Genomic DNA, 16115 nt, shown 5'->3' with positions numbered 1-16115 from the left:
AATCAATTGAGCTTTGTCTATTTTCCATTTTCAACCCACATATTGCATATGGAAAAGAATAAATTTAAGGCAGCATAAACTTAATTACCTAAAAATTTACAGGGACACATTATTCTCAGCCTGTAACGTGAAGGTGGTCTGGTGGAATAAGAAAAAATAGATTGGAGGGGAGGAAGTCCTTAGGGATGGTTATTAATATGTAAAACGGAAGAACAAAAACAAAGCTATAATAGTCAAAAAGTATGGAACAAAATGAAAGAGTTAGAAAAGATTGTTGGTGAAAATCAAGTGATTGGTGTGTTTACAGGTATTCTGGAGAAAATTAATGTAATAGTGAGGGGAGCGGAGAATTTGTTTTGACTTAAAACCTGGGACCATATTAATAAAACACTCAAAGAAGACAAGAAGCCAGGTGGCTCATGGGATTGGAAGGTATGAATGTACTACAGTGGAACGCAAGAAGCTTATCAAATGGGTTTAATGGATTTACATAAAAACATAAACAAATTTTGTGTTCAGGAAATGTGGCTTAAACCAGTTTGTTTTTGAAGGATATGATAGTATTCACAAGGATAAAGTGCAGGTAACGGTCCTGGTTGCATAACATCTGTAAAACAAAATGCAGTTTTGGCAAACGGAACACACCTTGAACATGTGATAATTGAATTTTGGACAAGAGAAGGAACGATCACAATTGTTAACTGTAACGTGGTTGATCCTTTGGGGGTCCCAATATGAGGATGTACACAACTAGGTTGGTGCGTAACAACTTTATTTTTCACACACATTTGTGACTCAAATGGAAGAGAAAATTGTAGAAATGACCGTGACCACCGCTACCACGGAGGTGTGGTTATCATCCCGTAGAAATAGTTAGTAAACAACCACAGACCCACAAATGACCAAAACAGATAAGAGTACATGTATTAGAAAGGGTCTTTAAATATCAACGATAGAAAACAATTTAAACAATTCAGCTTCCTGGAATGTAATAAAATAAAGGGTTTAAATGAGCAAGTTCAGACTTATTGGTGGCTAGGCTGTAGCGGACCAAGGAGGGGAGTGGGGGGGAAACAGACTCTGGGACAGGACCCTCACTGGCTGATCAGTGATCTAGTGAAAAGTAATTAACTCAACAAAACCAAAATAAACACAAAACGGCAACAATAATATAACAAAGCAAAACAGCAGTTTTCCTAATTCCCCACCTGAACTTTGAGTTCTCTCTCCACCTGGTTTGGGCCTCCCTGGGGCACTGGTGTCACCAATGGCCAACTCCTTATTTATAAAACATGGAGAACACTTAAAACATAAATTAATCTTCAGTCCAACGGTTTCCAGCAAAAGCACTGTGGATACTACCTGATGCAACGGTAGATTTTGCATTGCTACAAAAAGAAGAGCAAGGACAGAGGGGGTATGTTTAATTTGCATACAAAACAGACCCACATTGACAGTTACCACAGTTATGTCCTGTATTTTACTGACGCATCATATACTTTAGTAAACAAGGTAGAAATGGCAGTAATTATGTCGGCAATTGATTTAAAAAAAGGCAAAATACATTGGCAGCTGGGGGATTTTTTTGGAAGGTGCAGGCAGCCCCTTCTGCTACATCAGCAATCTTTCCATTCAGCTCACTTCTCCCTCGTGCACACTCTGAGTTTTTTGATAACCTATGCCTCAATCAACACAGACAAGCTCCCGTGCAAACGGCCGCCTGCTCCTGTCCCAAACATCCGGTTCAATTCTTCTTCTGGTTCTTTACGCCGGTTGTCTTCCACTTTGTTGGTGCATTACTACTACCTTCTGCTCATTAGAGTGGATTCAAAGAATAGAGAGTGAATAACTGGTAACCAGTGAAGAGAACGTCTCTCAGTTAAGTATGTAACCTTCGTTCCTTGAAGGGAACGAGACGCTGCGTAAAGACGCTGTGGCAACGCCCCTGCTGTGGGAACCCTATACCCACTCACCATATGAGCAAGTGACCGTGGTGTGAAGTTTTAAAAACAAACACTCAGACAAGAGCACCTGTGCTCAAGGCGAGGGTAAGACAGGAGGGCTTCTGCAGCCGTCATACCCCAGGTAAAATGGGCCCGGACAGCCGAGGTGCGAAATACGGATGCCCTGGAGACGCAATGGCGCCAGAGCTGCATCCACGCATTTGGTGAACGTACGGGGCGAGAGGGCTAGGCCGAAAGGAAGGACCTTGTATTGGTAAGCTTTATCCCCAAAAGCGAACCTCAGGAACTTCCTGTGTCGAGGGAGGATTGGAATATGAAAGTATGCGTCCTGGAGATCTACCGTGACAAACCAGTCCTCGGACCTGATTTGTGCCGCGATCTGTTTGAGAGTGAGCACCTTGAAGCTCAACTTCGCAACAGCGCGGTTCAAATGGCAGAGACCTAGAATCGAACGCAAACCCCCATCCTTCTTTGGATTGATGAAGTACCGCCTGTGAAAGCCTGACTCTCTGTCTGGGGGGAGAACTCGTTCTACGGCTCACTTCCGCAGCAGGGTCTGTACTTCTTGCTCCAACACCAGAGCCTGCTGGGGGTCTACCACCGTGGGTAGTACGCCCCGAAATCAAGGCGGCCGCCACCTAAACTGGATGGCGTAGCCGACATCTATTGTGTGCAGGACCCATTGAGATACTTTGGGGAGGGGTTGCCACTCACCCAAAAAGTTTCTCAGGGGCTCCGGCCCCTCGGGGTCTACAGACACCGCGCCCTGCAACAGCGTACTGGCAGGGAAGCGCTGATGTAGTAGACCCGGAACCCTCCTCAGAGGGGGCGAACGGCCCTCGGGCTCAGGCTCGCAGGACCCGGTCGTGCCCCGAAGCGGCGGCGGGGACAACGGACCGACTCCCGGAGAGTACCGGGGGGAAGGGAGCACCGAAGAGTGCGGTGGCACCCTACCACCTGCGGTGGGGGTCACTCTCTCCTTACGGTGTAAGGGCCTTTTGGACGAAGTCCTCTCCGCGGCGGCCGTCCTCAGACCAGTCCGGTCGCGAGAGTACCTCGTCTGAGTGTGCCATGCTGCGGCCCAGCCTCGACGAGGGGGTGTGCGCAGCTCCTCGGAGCTGGAAGAACGTGAGAAACTTCACACGCACTAGATGAAGGCACAGAGATGAATGGTTCTGCCCTTCGGGTCCCTTATAGCGCCCTAGTCCGGCGTCCCCGCCTATGACCTACCAGCTCACCATTGGTTAGATTTCACACATGCTTCACGACGCGGTCCCGCAGGGGCGTTACCACAGCGTCTTTACGCAACTCGAGTTCCCTGAGAGGGAACGGAGAAGTGGTGTGGGAGAATTTCGGAAGGTTGAAGACCAGTCGAATTGCTGCATTCTGGCCAAGCTGCAGTGGTCGAACGGCGGTAGCAGGGAGACCTGCCAGAGAGTTACAGTAGTCAAGGCGGGAAATTACAAAAGCCTGAATCAGTACCTGCGCCGCCATCTGAGTGAGAAGGGGTCGTATTCTCCTGATGTTGTAGAGCGTGTATCTACGGGATCGTGTTGTCGCTGTAATGTAGGCAGTCAGGGAGAGTTGGGAGTTAAGTGTCACGCCGAGGGTCCTAGCAGTCAGAGTGGGCGTTAACTTCGGCGACTCTGTGTTAACAGTCAGGTCCTGAGTGGGAGAGTTTTTTCCGGGGAATAAAAGTAGTTTGGTCTTGTCAGGGTTGATGTTCAGGTGATGAGCGGACATTCACTAGGAGATGTCAGACATGCAGAGATCCGTGCCACCACCTGAGTGTCCGAGTCGGGGAAGGAGAGAATTAGTTGGGTGTCGTCGGAATAGCTGTGATACGAAAAACCATGCGAGCGAATGACGCAGCCAAGAGAGTTGGTGTAAATTGAGAAGAGGAGGGGACCCAGGACGGAGCCCTGAGGAACTCCAGTAGTAAAAGGACAAGGTTCCGACACTGATCATCTCCAAGTTACGCGATAGGTGCGGCTGTCAAGGTAGGATGAGAGAAGAGAGAGCGCGGAACCTGTGACACCAAGTTCCTGAAGGGACGGAGATAAGGATCTGGTGGTTTACTGTGTCAAATGCTGCAGAAAGGTCCAGAAGGATGAGGACGGAGGAGAGAGAGGCGGCTCTAGCAGCGTGGAGTTGCTCCGAGACAGCGAGGAGAGCAGTTTCTGTGGAATGGTGCGCCTTGAAGCCTGACTGATGGGGGTCAAGGAGGTTGTTACGGTGGAGATAGGAGGAGAGTTGGTTAAAGATGGCTCGTTCAATAGTTTTGGACAGAAAGGGAAGAAGAGATACCGGTCTGTAGTTGTTTTCTTCAGAAGGGTTGAGGGTGGGTTCCTTCAGAGAGTTGGGGAAAAAGATAACAGAGCATTGTTAATGAGACAGGTGAGAAAAAGGAAGAAGATCAGGGGCGATTGATTGTAAAATGTGGGATGGAATGGGGTCGAGGGTGCAGGGGGTGGGACGGGCAGAGGTTACCAAGGTAAGAACTTTGTTAGGAAACAGGGAAGTGAGGGCGATGGAGGTGAAGTCTGTGGGATTCAGTTGGAAGGAGGCGGGTTGAAGAAGGAGGAGCGTATGTCAGCTATTTATCACTATTATACGTTAGTGAAGCACTCAATTCTGGATTGATATAAAGCGCTTTTCGCAGCAGAGATGGAGGCAGAAAAAGAGGAGAGAAGCGACTGAAACGCATGTAGGTCGTCAGGTTGTTTGTATTTACGGCATTTCCTTTCCCATGCTCGCAGAGTGATGTTTTACACTAAACGCTTGTGTAAAACAGGATAGAGTTTGACTATGTATTATTCATGGTTCAATGGCTCCAAGTGACTTTCCCGACTTGTTCAAGTCAATGATTCGCTTTTTTGTGACGAATTATCTGTTCCAATCAATTTGTATCAGAAAAATCAGACTTGTAGAAATAACGGGAAACTCAAGAGAGCCATGACATTGTGTTCTTTACAAGTGTATGTAAACTTTTGACCACAACTGTATATATATATACACACACACACACGTATATATACCCTAAGACCACTTGTAACATTAACGTTACATTGTGAGAATCATCATGTGTCCCTGTAAATTAGTGCAGTATCATCTTAACCATTTCTGAATCCGTTGTTGGCCCTGCTGCCCCATTTTGGGGTATCTTACAAAATAAAAGTGGTCTATGATTTATTACCTCCATAATTTTGGTATTTTCCATATGTAATATGTGTGGGTTGGAAATGGCAAAGGATGCCTCTCAATTGATTTGTTTGTACATATTTATTAACTTCTGCAAAAGATAAAATAAAATGAATTTATTACCTTCTCACCATCTCTCACCCAGCAATGTAAAATTAGTGTGATTTCATTCCGGTATTCATTCTTAATACCAGAGGTGTGGACTCGAGTCATGTGACTTGGACTCGAGTCAGACTCGAGTCATGAATTTGATGACTTCAGACTCGACTCGACAAAACGTACAAAGACTTGCAACTCGACTTGGACTTTAACATCGATGACTCGTGACTTCACTTGGACTCGAGCCTTTTGACTCGAGAAGACTTGCTACTTCCCTTTGAAAACAGGGGGAAAACATTTTCACACGGCCGCGCCGCTCTGTTTATCTGCATCTGTCAAAAAAATGTGCGCCACCTGTATGCAGAGAGCGCGCGCTGCCTGCATGACATCCAATCACTGCAGTCCATTTGACCGTATCAACGAGACAGCTTGTTCATGGTTACAAAAATCGGGATTTTTGAACAGTCATCGCCTCCTTATTTACGCTGCAGCATTGGGGTGAGCGTTACAGTACTATAACACAGTCACAGTCGACCCACCATTACCCTTACCTTCGTAGTCTAGGTCTGTGAGGCAGGGCACCATCACCCAAGATTCCCCGTCCCCACTATAATAAGAAGACTTGAAATGACTCGAAACTATAATAGCAAGACTTTGGACTCGACTTGAGACTTGATGGCTTTGACTTTTGACTCGACTTGGGACTTGCCTCATCTTTGACTGGACTTGACTCGGGACTCGAGGGCAACGACTTGAGACTTACTTGTGACTTGCATAACAATGACTTTGTCCCACCTTTGCTTAATACACAAAGATATATGTACTCCGCTCAAAATGAAGATTAACAGACAATGAATATTAAAATAACCAGGAAAACATCTAACCTAAAACCTAACAACATATTATTAAAATATATTAAAAAAATATTAAAACAATATAAACAAGAGGAAGAAGTTAATGCATGAACTGAAATTCTGCACCTTAACATGCAAAACAAAATAATTTACACAATGTGATGGTTCACAAAAATATACAGTAAAACATTGCTGTAATATACACCTTAAAATGCAGATTAAAAGACAATGAATAATAAAAATTATTAGGAAAACATTTAACCTAAATCGTAGCAACTTATCTCATGAAAAACCTTAAAACAATATAAACGAGGAAGAAGAACGCATGAAAGGCCTTTTTGCATTTTTATCCACCGTAAAATGCAAAACCACAGAATTTACACAAGAAGATGGTTCATGAAACTCTTTGTCAGTTAGTTTGGATTTGTGAATGGTTGTTTGTCTGTGTTAGCCCTGCGATTGGCTGGCGACCGATCCAGGGTGGGATAGACTCCAGCCCCCCTGCGACCCTGTGTGCAAGATAAGCGGTTTGAAGATGGGTGGATAGATTTACCACTGAAAGGTTTTTACCCTGTGTGACATTTCATGTGGGACTTCAGATCTCCATTTCTAGTAAAGCATTTACCACATTCTAAGCAGCTGAAAGGTTTCGCCCCTGTGTGACATCTCATGTGTCTCTTCAGACTCCCACTTTCAGTGAAACAACTACCACACTCTGAACAGCTGAACGGTTTCTCTCCTGTGTGACATCTAATGTGTCTCGTCAGATTTCCACCTGTACTGAAACGTTTACCGCACTGTAAACAGCTGAAAGGTTTTTCACCTGTGTGATATCTCATGTGTATCTTCAGATGTTCATTTGTGGCGAAATATTTACCACACTCTGAGCAGCTGAAAGGTTTCTCTAATTTGTGGGTCAGCATGTGACTTTTCAGCTTCTTAATACAACCAAATGTTATCTTACATTCAGAACACATTAAATGTTTCTCACTTGTTCTACATCTTGAATCACTGACAGAACCGTCATCATTATTTTGGGAGTTTAAACCTGACTGAGGTTGTTTGGTCTTACTCCAATCATCACTGTCCTCAGTCTCAGGTTCAGAAGAGTCTCCAGTATTCTCATCACTATCTGGTTCTGGAGGACAATCTGACCCCGAGATTCTGTCTGGTTCTGGTCCTCCAAACACCTCTCCATCACCATCTGTCACCATCTGTTCAGTTGGTCTCTAAAGAAGATGTGAGGACCAAGCTTCCTCTATATCACCTTCACTGTTCACACACGTGAATGACACCTTCATCTCAGCCTCCCCCAGCCCTTGAAGCTTCTCCTCTTTAATGTGTGAGGGCTCTGGGTCCTCAGGTTCCTCTTTAATGTGTGAGGGCTCTGGGTCCTCAGGTTCCTCTTTAATGTGTGAAGGCTCTGGGTCCTCAGGTTCCTCTTTAATGTGTGAGGGCTCTGGGTCCTCAGGTTCCTCTTTAATGTGTGAGGGCTCTGGATCCTCAGGTTCCTCTTTAATGTGTGAAGGCTCTGGGTCCTCAGGTTCCTCTTTAATGTGTGAGGGCTCTGGGTCCTCAGGTTCCTCTTTTATGTGGGGGGGCTCTGGATCCTCCTGCTGCTCTTCTTTAGGCACAAAGAGCTGCTGGACATCTGTGGTGTAAAAAATAAGAAAAAGATTTAAATGATAAATATTATCATAATAATAATTTAAAAAACAAACAAACAATATAGTTAATTATTAAGTTAATATTCATTTGAGAAATATTGTTTACAGTATTTTATATAAAGATTTACAACATTAGACTTACGTGTAAACATACCACCATCAGGAGTTAAAAGCCATTAACCATTAGCTACACTTATGAACGTGTCACTAGAAAATTCTTATATAAACTGCAGTCAACTCAGCAGACACTTAAATCTGAGTGCACATATATGCTGATTTACAGTATTAAACAAGTAACTGAAATAAAAGCTATTTAATCAAAGATTCGGGACAATGACTGACCACACAGTTCAGGACCATTCTGGCCACTATTGTACAAAAAAATGAATACTTTTACTGTAAAAAGTTAGATCATTATCTAAAGTAAAAGCCCTATAATTCAAAATTGAAAAGGCCCATTTTTCCAATATTTGAAGTACATTTGTTAAGAAACTATGACTACTCCTGTAAAAAAATGAAATACTTTTACTCTAAAAAGTTAGATAATTATCTAAAGTAAAAGCCCTATAGTTCAAAGTTCAAAAAGACCACTTCTCAATATTTGAACTGCGATAAAAATACTTCAATAATTCCAATCATTGGTGCATGTATGTGTTTAGGACATCCTTTTATCTTCCATTACAAATTTTAAATATTTTTACAGAATAAATTGGGAGATTTGTCAAATTAAAATAATTTTGGGCCCGGAAAACGCCCCATCCACATATAATGGTGTGGGAAACACTGCACTTAAAGGTGTTGGCACAAAGCGTTGATGCAGCAACTGGCTACCTAAACAACCACGTGGAGCCAAACACTATGTGAGAGAACCGTTGACAAACCAACGCAAGAAAAATTCTGACACATGGATAAGAAAAAGTGGATGTTAAAGGTTAATTTTGCCCGTATATAACTGCATCACTGAAAGTGTTTTTTGTCTTGCTTAGAATGCAATTCTCCAACGGAGATTCACAGGATTTATAGACTAAAGCCTAGTTTATGCTTCTGCGTTTTCAGAGAAACGCATGGACACGCAATTGAAAGAGCTCCTTGCGCGCCTTTTCAGCGCTTCTTGTGTGCTTGCGTGTGTCGACCAATTTACGCAAGCTTAGGCAGCCTGTGATTGGTCTGCTGACAACATCCTTTCCAGAGTCTCACATTTCCGGTTTCATAGAATAATTCTGCCATTATTAAAACGAAGATTTTATACGAGAAAATTAATTAGTTTGTCGGAAGATATCCGTAAATATGACCACTTATACAACCAGTCATTGGCGGACTATAAGGACGCGCAGAGTCCAATTCATGGAGGGAGATCTCTGCAAACGTCGGTTTGTCGGTCGAGGGGTGAACAAAGTTGTGGAGAAAAATACGGGACAAATATGTCCACAAAAAAAGGCAACAAAAAGCAGCATTGGCAATGCAGGGGGAAAAAAGGATCAATAAACAAACAAACCAACGAAAGCCACACACAAAGACGTCACTCTCTAGGTCGTCTTCAACAAAAAACGTTTTTCCACCTAGTGTTCTGGCGGTGAATTGCTTTGCAACACGAGCAAGCCTTTTTGAACCATGAATTGAAACAAGTTTATTGACACAAGACGCAGACGGCAGCCTTAAAAACGCGAAAAGTTGTCGGTGGCAGGTTCTTTTTTCAGAATGGCAGGTTGTCGTGGTCGGCGGTAGGTTCCTCCGATGGTCATTTTGCCACTGACCACTTTTCGCACTCACCGCTACTGCAATGCACAAAAAATTCCAGCTGTAAAACCTTTAAATTCTCAAATCTAATGTTTGTATTCACGATTGTTAAGTTTGTCAAAGAACACACTTAAAGCTCTTGTATATTTCAAACGTGCCCTGATTTACTTTTTTAATGTACAAATGCTTACTTTCGAGAATCTCAACTAAGCATATGAAAATTGTCTGTAAATATGTAGTTATTAAAGTTCATATATAAATTATTGGAGAAAGTAATTTTGATACAGAAACAAATTATGTTTTTGAACTTATACTTATGGGACTTTTTGGGGGAGAAAGTATGTTAGTCTTAGACTGGAATTATTGAGAGATTTTTTTTTTATTGCAGTTCAAATATTGAGAAATGGTCCTTGAACTTTTCCTTTGGATAAGTATTCATTTTTTGTACACGCGTAGTCAGAATGGTCCTGAACACAGATACTTCAGTCATTGTGCAGAATCTGGCTTTTATTCCGGTTATTGTTTCATATCGAACATGTTTGCATATACGTGCACTAAAATGTTCTGCTGACCACAGTATGTATATATATATATATATATCATTCTACTACTCTACTTGGCATGACAGTGAAGAGCCCGTTTGGATTCATTTAGGTTGTATCTTGTTGTACCTCACTTCGGTATCAGAGAGGTATCGATCCGGGGAGTCAAGAGTCGTTCGATCACTCGCAAATTTTACCGAACTACAGCAGACCCATTTTGATGAGACTGATGTCAGTGTGAAGAGTGAGAGAACCAACCTGCTCTTTCTATGTGGACTTTCGGGTTTAAAACAGGGTGCAGACGTTTCTTCAGTCGCTCGTTGTTCTCTTTTAATCTAGAAGCTTCCTCCTCGTACTCTGCTATCGTTCTTTCAAACAGCCCAAATATCTCTTCAGCAGCCTCCGCGAGTCGCTGCTTCACTAAATATCTCAGCACATGGACTTTAGACATCTTCACTGAATCAAAGACACTTTTTTAAAAAAACACAGTTTTCTCTCCGTTAAACTCGGACTATCTCCTTGTTGCTAACTTCGGTCCGTTTCAGGCTAGCATGCTAAGCTAACTTTAATAGTTTTGCATGCTACCGGCAGGTGATTCAGAGGGAAAATATCCAGGAAAAAGCTGTCAGAGCCGTCAGAGATTTATCCAGACGTCCAGGGACTCTGGTGGATCGGGACTGATGGGGATAACTAGTACTTGGTCAACGTAACACAGACACGGCTGATTCTACGACCGATCGGCGCCATGTTATTCTGAGATCAACATCCGGGTGCATTCTTCTTCGTCTTCTTTAGGATTGGTTGGCGGTTGGGTAAACCGTGTTTGCATTACCGCCAACAACTGGTGCGGAGTTTGGATCAGGATGGCTATAACGTCAACGCTAGAACTAACTATCTAAATAAATAGTAAAAAATACAAATACTTGTAACTAACTGGATTTTTGCTTTGCTGAAGTTGATTTCAACTCTTGTGTGGCTATTTTTTGTGGCTTCCTTTGAAGCTTCGTTTGTCATTTCATTCCCTCTGACACTGGTGGCGGCTGGGGAATTTTATTGTAGGGGGGGCTAAATAAAGTTTTTTTTTTCACATACAAACGAAGCATTCTGGTGCATTGTGACAAAATAATAAAGACAAAATAGAACATTTTCCTACAAAGGCAAATGGGGCCAAGGAAAAAGTTTTAACTTAATTTATTTGCCTTGTAGAATTTAGCAAGATTAAGTGCAAATACATCAATAGAAATTGGGAATCATACACAAGTTAACATTCAAACAAGTTAACAGAATATGATTCTAAAATGGGTGAGTGTGTTACGGCCAATCTATTGTGTTGGTAACTTCACTCATAAATCTATCTACAGTCAAGTATGTACCAATATAATTAGTGCAACCAAGCCATGTTGTGAGGGCCCCTGTAACCCAGTGTCCATCCTCACTTGAAGGGGGGACGGGACAGAGAGACTAAATTACTTGTACTGAAATTTTGCTCCTGAACCTGTGAGTCAGGTCTCCCGAGTCCGTCGTCGCCATCTTAGATATTGAGAAAGGGCCTCTCAAGGATTGTTGTAGATATTAGTTGTCATCATTCTGATAGTATTTGTTACAACCCTAATTGTAACTGTTTTTAAAATCTGTGTAAGGAATTTTGTATCAGTTCAACACACACACAACTCCATGTGAAGATTGTGTGTAACTAAGCAATATCTTACACTTGATGTGTTGCAAGAGTTTTGATGGTTCATTTTTCTCAGGGGTGTCACTTTAGGACCTCTCGGTTTTTTCCTGCATTGGTCTGTCCTGGAGGTGCTGGAAACAATACAGTTTCCTGTCCAAAGGGTATAAAACTCCGGTTCTCCTGTTCTCATTTGACTTCTGTCTGTACTTAGAGATTGTGTGGATGATTTCTGCATTCTTTATAATTTTTCTATGTTCTAGTTAGCAATAAATACTTAAACACAAAGTGAGTTCAAGATACTTTTGATTTCTCATAAGGCTTCAATCTACAAATTTCCACCACAAAAATGTTCCATTACAGCAAGTCAAGTGTTTTTTTAGTGATTTCAATACACAGCAAAACGAGATGAGAAGTTATTTAGCCACAAGAGGGAGAATACCGTCTCTCGGTTACGTATGTAACCTTCGTTCCCTGAAGGGAACGAGATGCTGGGTAAAGACGGTGTGGGAACACCTCTGCGTGACCGCGTCATGCAGCACGTGTGAAATCTAACCAATGGCGAGCTGGTACGTCATAGGTGGGGACGCCGGGCGGACCAGGGCGCTATAAAGGGACCCGAAGGGCAGGACCATTCATCTCTGAAAGGCCGAATCGAGTGCCACGGGCAGGCCGGGGGTATGGCAGAATGTTTACGCAGCGTCTTGTTCCCTTCAGGGAACGAAGGTTAGATACGTAACCGAGAGACGTTTCCTCTCAGGGAACGAAGGTTACTGTGATATCACAGATATGTGATATATACATATCATAATGATATCTGAGCCATCTCTGAGCAGAGAGGTAAAAAGTCTTCTGGGCATGTAAGATATGGGAGACAGCATGTGGGACCATAAGTGTAACGTCAGAGTAGCCCACAATGTCATGTGACGCTAAATGGCTTGCTTGCTGCTGCCTTTGCTTGCAAACAGAGAGGAAGACCCGAAGCGACTGGGTCAAGTTTTGAGGAGAAGTAGGCAACGGGCCTAAGTTTCAAAACTGATGTCATGTAACAGTCCTTCTGGTCTATGAACTGAGTGCACGGTAAGTCGGGTCTTGACAGGCCCAAGTCGGGGCCTGTGATAAAAAGTCTTTAAGTTCTATAAAGCCTTTTCAGCTTCGGTAGTCCAAGTCAGTTAGTCATGCGCGCTGAGGCCTTTACCATGGACGAGAGGGAGGCCTCTCTTTCTGAATAATTTGGGATCCACTGTTTATAGTATAAAGTCATTCCTTAAAAGCTCATCATTAGTTTCTATGCAAATTGGTTTTGGTACCGATTGAATAGCCGCAATACGTTTGGGAGAGAGGGATTTGCCCTCTGCTGTGATTACATATCCCAGATAAGTCACTTGTTTAAGAGCAAATTTATTTATTTATTTTTTGTAGGCTAGCCGTATGCTAAAAATGACATGTCTCTTTTGATGAGCTGAAGCTCTACTGCTCTATGTACACCTACTCGTGTGATTAATGTAGTGCGACCTTCATTACCACTAGCGCTATTCTCTTCTTGAGGGTCCTTTGCACCCGGTCTGAACTAGGCTGAGACACCGCTGCAACCATGGACCAAGATCCTGCCATGCCCAGTGAGATGGTTTAGCCAATGAAATGTGCTGAGTAGAACCAAGAAACACTTTTTCCTGGGAGGGAGAGAGAGATACAGACACAGCAGCAGCCTCCTCTGACCAATACACATGCTTCAACCATAATCTCTCTTTCTCAAACTTTTGGTCATGTCATACTTCCTCATACCTTCTATCTCGCCCTATGTTCATGCATGTAATCTTTCTCTGCAGTACTGTGTGGGTGTGTGCGCAATTTCTCAAATGTTATGAGTAATTAATGCATCAAGGTATACTAATCGTTTTCATCCATATACATATAGAAGGGGTTTTGGACTGTAGTTAAACATCTAAAATAATAAGAATTTAGTCTTCAGTTTTTTTTTTTTTAAATGCCATCTGATGTTGAGCTCCACCACAATGCCAAATGCTCTTGAGTCAAACACAAGTGTTACTGGATGGCAAGAAATCATCAATGTTAGTTATTCAACATGCAATGTATGACGTGTGTGTGTGCAGTTGTTGTTTCTCCTCTGTGGTGGGGTGTTCTGTCTCTGGGGTCCGCCCCTCCCGCTGCCTCCCTCCATCAGACATGTGGTGTGCTCTTTTGCTCAGGACACTGTGCTTGCCAATGTCCTTGTCTTCCACAAATGTAACACACATCTGGATCATAACCCTTGTAAGTCCAGTCCGATATGCCTCTGCCACGAGCTCTTCCATAACCTCTTCCATGTAGGCCTTGGGCAAATTGTTGGCTCTGCAAGCGCGTAGATTTCTTAAAATAAGCTTTTTCAATACTTTTTAGTCTGCTCTCTTTCCTGTGTAACTCATTTTCAGCATATTCAGCGTGCTGTAGAATGTCTGCAAGAGCACACGTTCTCCAGGTTAAACACGAACTCTCCGCCATCTCTAGGAGTTCGGGTCTCATTCCGTCCATAAAGTATTTCTTCAGATGGACTTCATATGGCATCAGGGGCTGTGCCCCCATAGGATCAGGTCGGTTAAGTCACACGTGCCAGAAATGAGCTGCATGTTTCATGTGGCCCTTGTGTCATAGGGATGACTGTTGGAAGGTTCAGTCTCAAAGAAAATTGTTCCTTTACAGCAACAATGAGAGCATCGACGGTGTTCCTAAAGTCCGCGTTTGTGCCCTCCTCATAATCAAGACATTCTTGCTGGTGTGAACACACGTTGAACTTTGTGTCTTTTCTCAGAAGTTTGCTCGTCACCCGCCGCAGCTCTGACATGGTCGGACGGTATTCTCTGACAAATTGCTGAAGATCAGTCTCCCATTGAGCAAGATTGTCCTTAGGATTGCAGACGTGACTCATTGCTTCAGCCACATCTGCATCTGACCAGGGTCTGAAAACGAGTACTGTCCCTTGTGCCCCTGCCATCGGAAAAGGAAGGTTTGCTTGTGCTGCGTCTTGCTGAGGCGGCTGCAGCTGGAGGAGCAGTCAGGGGAGGGGGGGAGTCCAGATTCGTGTCAACCAATCTCCTCAGAAACTCATAAAAACAAGGATAACGTGTTTGTCACGGTTTGGGTCTGCTCTATGTCTTATTTTGTAGTTTTCATGTCTCTTGTGTTCCTGGGTGACTTCACTTCCTGCCTTGTCCTGTCTTCCCTTGTGATTGTCTGCTGTGCCTGATCGTTTCCACCTGTGTCCAATCACCTGCACCTCCCTTGTGTATTTAAGCCCTGTGAGTCTCTTGTCTTGTGTGGCGTCATTACATGTCGACCGTGTCATGTCATGTCATGTCATGTCATGTCATGTTATGAAATGTAAGTCTCTCGTATTTTCAAGTCCAGGTCCTTGTTTTTTGTCTGTTTTGTTTTCTCCTCCTTTCTCCCCTTTTTGGCTGGAGCGATTTTGATTTTGAGTTTATGACTATTAAAGTCCTTTTATTTTTTCATTAACTCTCCGTCTGAGTCCTCCCTCCTTGCCCTCGCACCCTGCGTCGTGACAGTGTTTTTGGGTGAGAGAGGGTACAAATTTCATAACTTTTTGTAAGATCTTTAATCTTTAATGAATTAGATGCTACCAACCCCCTTCTCTTGAAAGCTTCCCAGTCTGCCTTTGTATTCATCGCCACAGATATTTCAAAAATAACAAGAGACGCAGTAATGCTGCCTCTTTATTACAACAATGCTAGAATACAACACAGGTTCCTCATCTGCAGGTGTAATACACCATCTACAATATTTGTCTAAGCTGATCAAATCAACATTTGAGTTGTTGAGGTTAATTATTTTTTTCTTTCATTCAAAATGTAGTGTAATATGATTAATTTTGGGATTACTGCAATGCTATTACTTACATTATCACACTAACAAACTACATTAATGCTATGCCAATTACTTTTCCATATTCCCTTCTGTTTTTGAACCTTGATCAGAAGAACACTCACCATGCAGCACCATGTACAGGATAACTGCAACGTGCAAAATGGCAATGTCGGAGGGGTTTTAGGCCCACAGCGTGTACAAAGTGTATGATTTGATTACTATTACAATCCTGTAGGGACAGACATAACAGTTATATAAAGAGTGTATGAAAATAGATATACAGTACCAAACTATGGTACGAACTGTATCATCTGTGGTTAAGGTGTGGACTAAAAGAGGTGATATAGATATATATAAAACAATAAGAACCCAAAAACACACATTCTGGAGGCAATATTGTGGCAGCATTGGAAGAGAGGTCCAGCTGTCAGACGTCTGGGGCATGATCAGGAGAATGGGGGGGGATCAGAAGGAATTATAAGTTACCAGTGATGAAC

The 16115-nt window shown here is 43.0% G+C and overlaps 1 protein-coding gene across 1 annotated transcript; it reads right to left on the bottom strand.

The window, feature by feature from the left end:
- Nucleotides 1-6927: 6927 nt before the first annotated feature.
- Nucleotides 6928-11004, bottom strand: LOC134133008 (uncharacterized). Its single transcript, XM_062566275.1, has 2 exons — nt 10323-11004; nt 6928-7769 (listed from the first exon to the last, which is right to left on the bottom strand). The coding sequence occupies exons 1-2, from the start codon at nt 10513-10515 to the stop codon at nt 7348-7350; spliced, it is 615 nt and encodes a 204-aa protein (XP_062422259.1). The 5' UTR covers nt 10516-11004; the 3' UTR covers nt 6928-7347.
- Between the last annotated feature and the right edge of the window lie 5111 nt (nt 11005-16115).

Source organism: Pungitius pungitius, chromosome 12, assembly GCF_949316345.1.
Source record: "Pungitius pungitius chromosome 12, fPunPun2.1, whole genome shotgun sequence".
In the NCBI taxonomy this organism is placed as follows: Eukaryota; Metazoa; Chordata; class Actinopteri; order Perciformes; family Gasterosteidae; genus Pungitius; species Pungitius pungitius.
Note: the sequence above shows the minus strand (reverse complement) of the source record. Positions and strands in the feature narration are given on the sequence as shown.

Coding starts and splice junctions, on each gene's coding strand:
- LOC134133008 (XM_062566275.1), bottom strand. CDS start 10,515: ATGTCTAAAGTCCATGTGCTGAGATATTTAGTGAAGCAGCGACTCGCG. Junction 7,770..10,322: donor AGTCCACATAGAAAGAGCAG/GTTGGTTCTCTC, acceptor TTTACACCACAG/ATGTCCAGCAGCTCTTTGTG.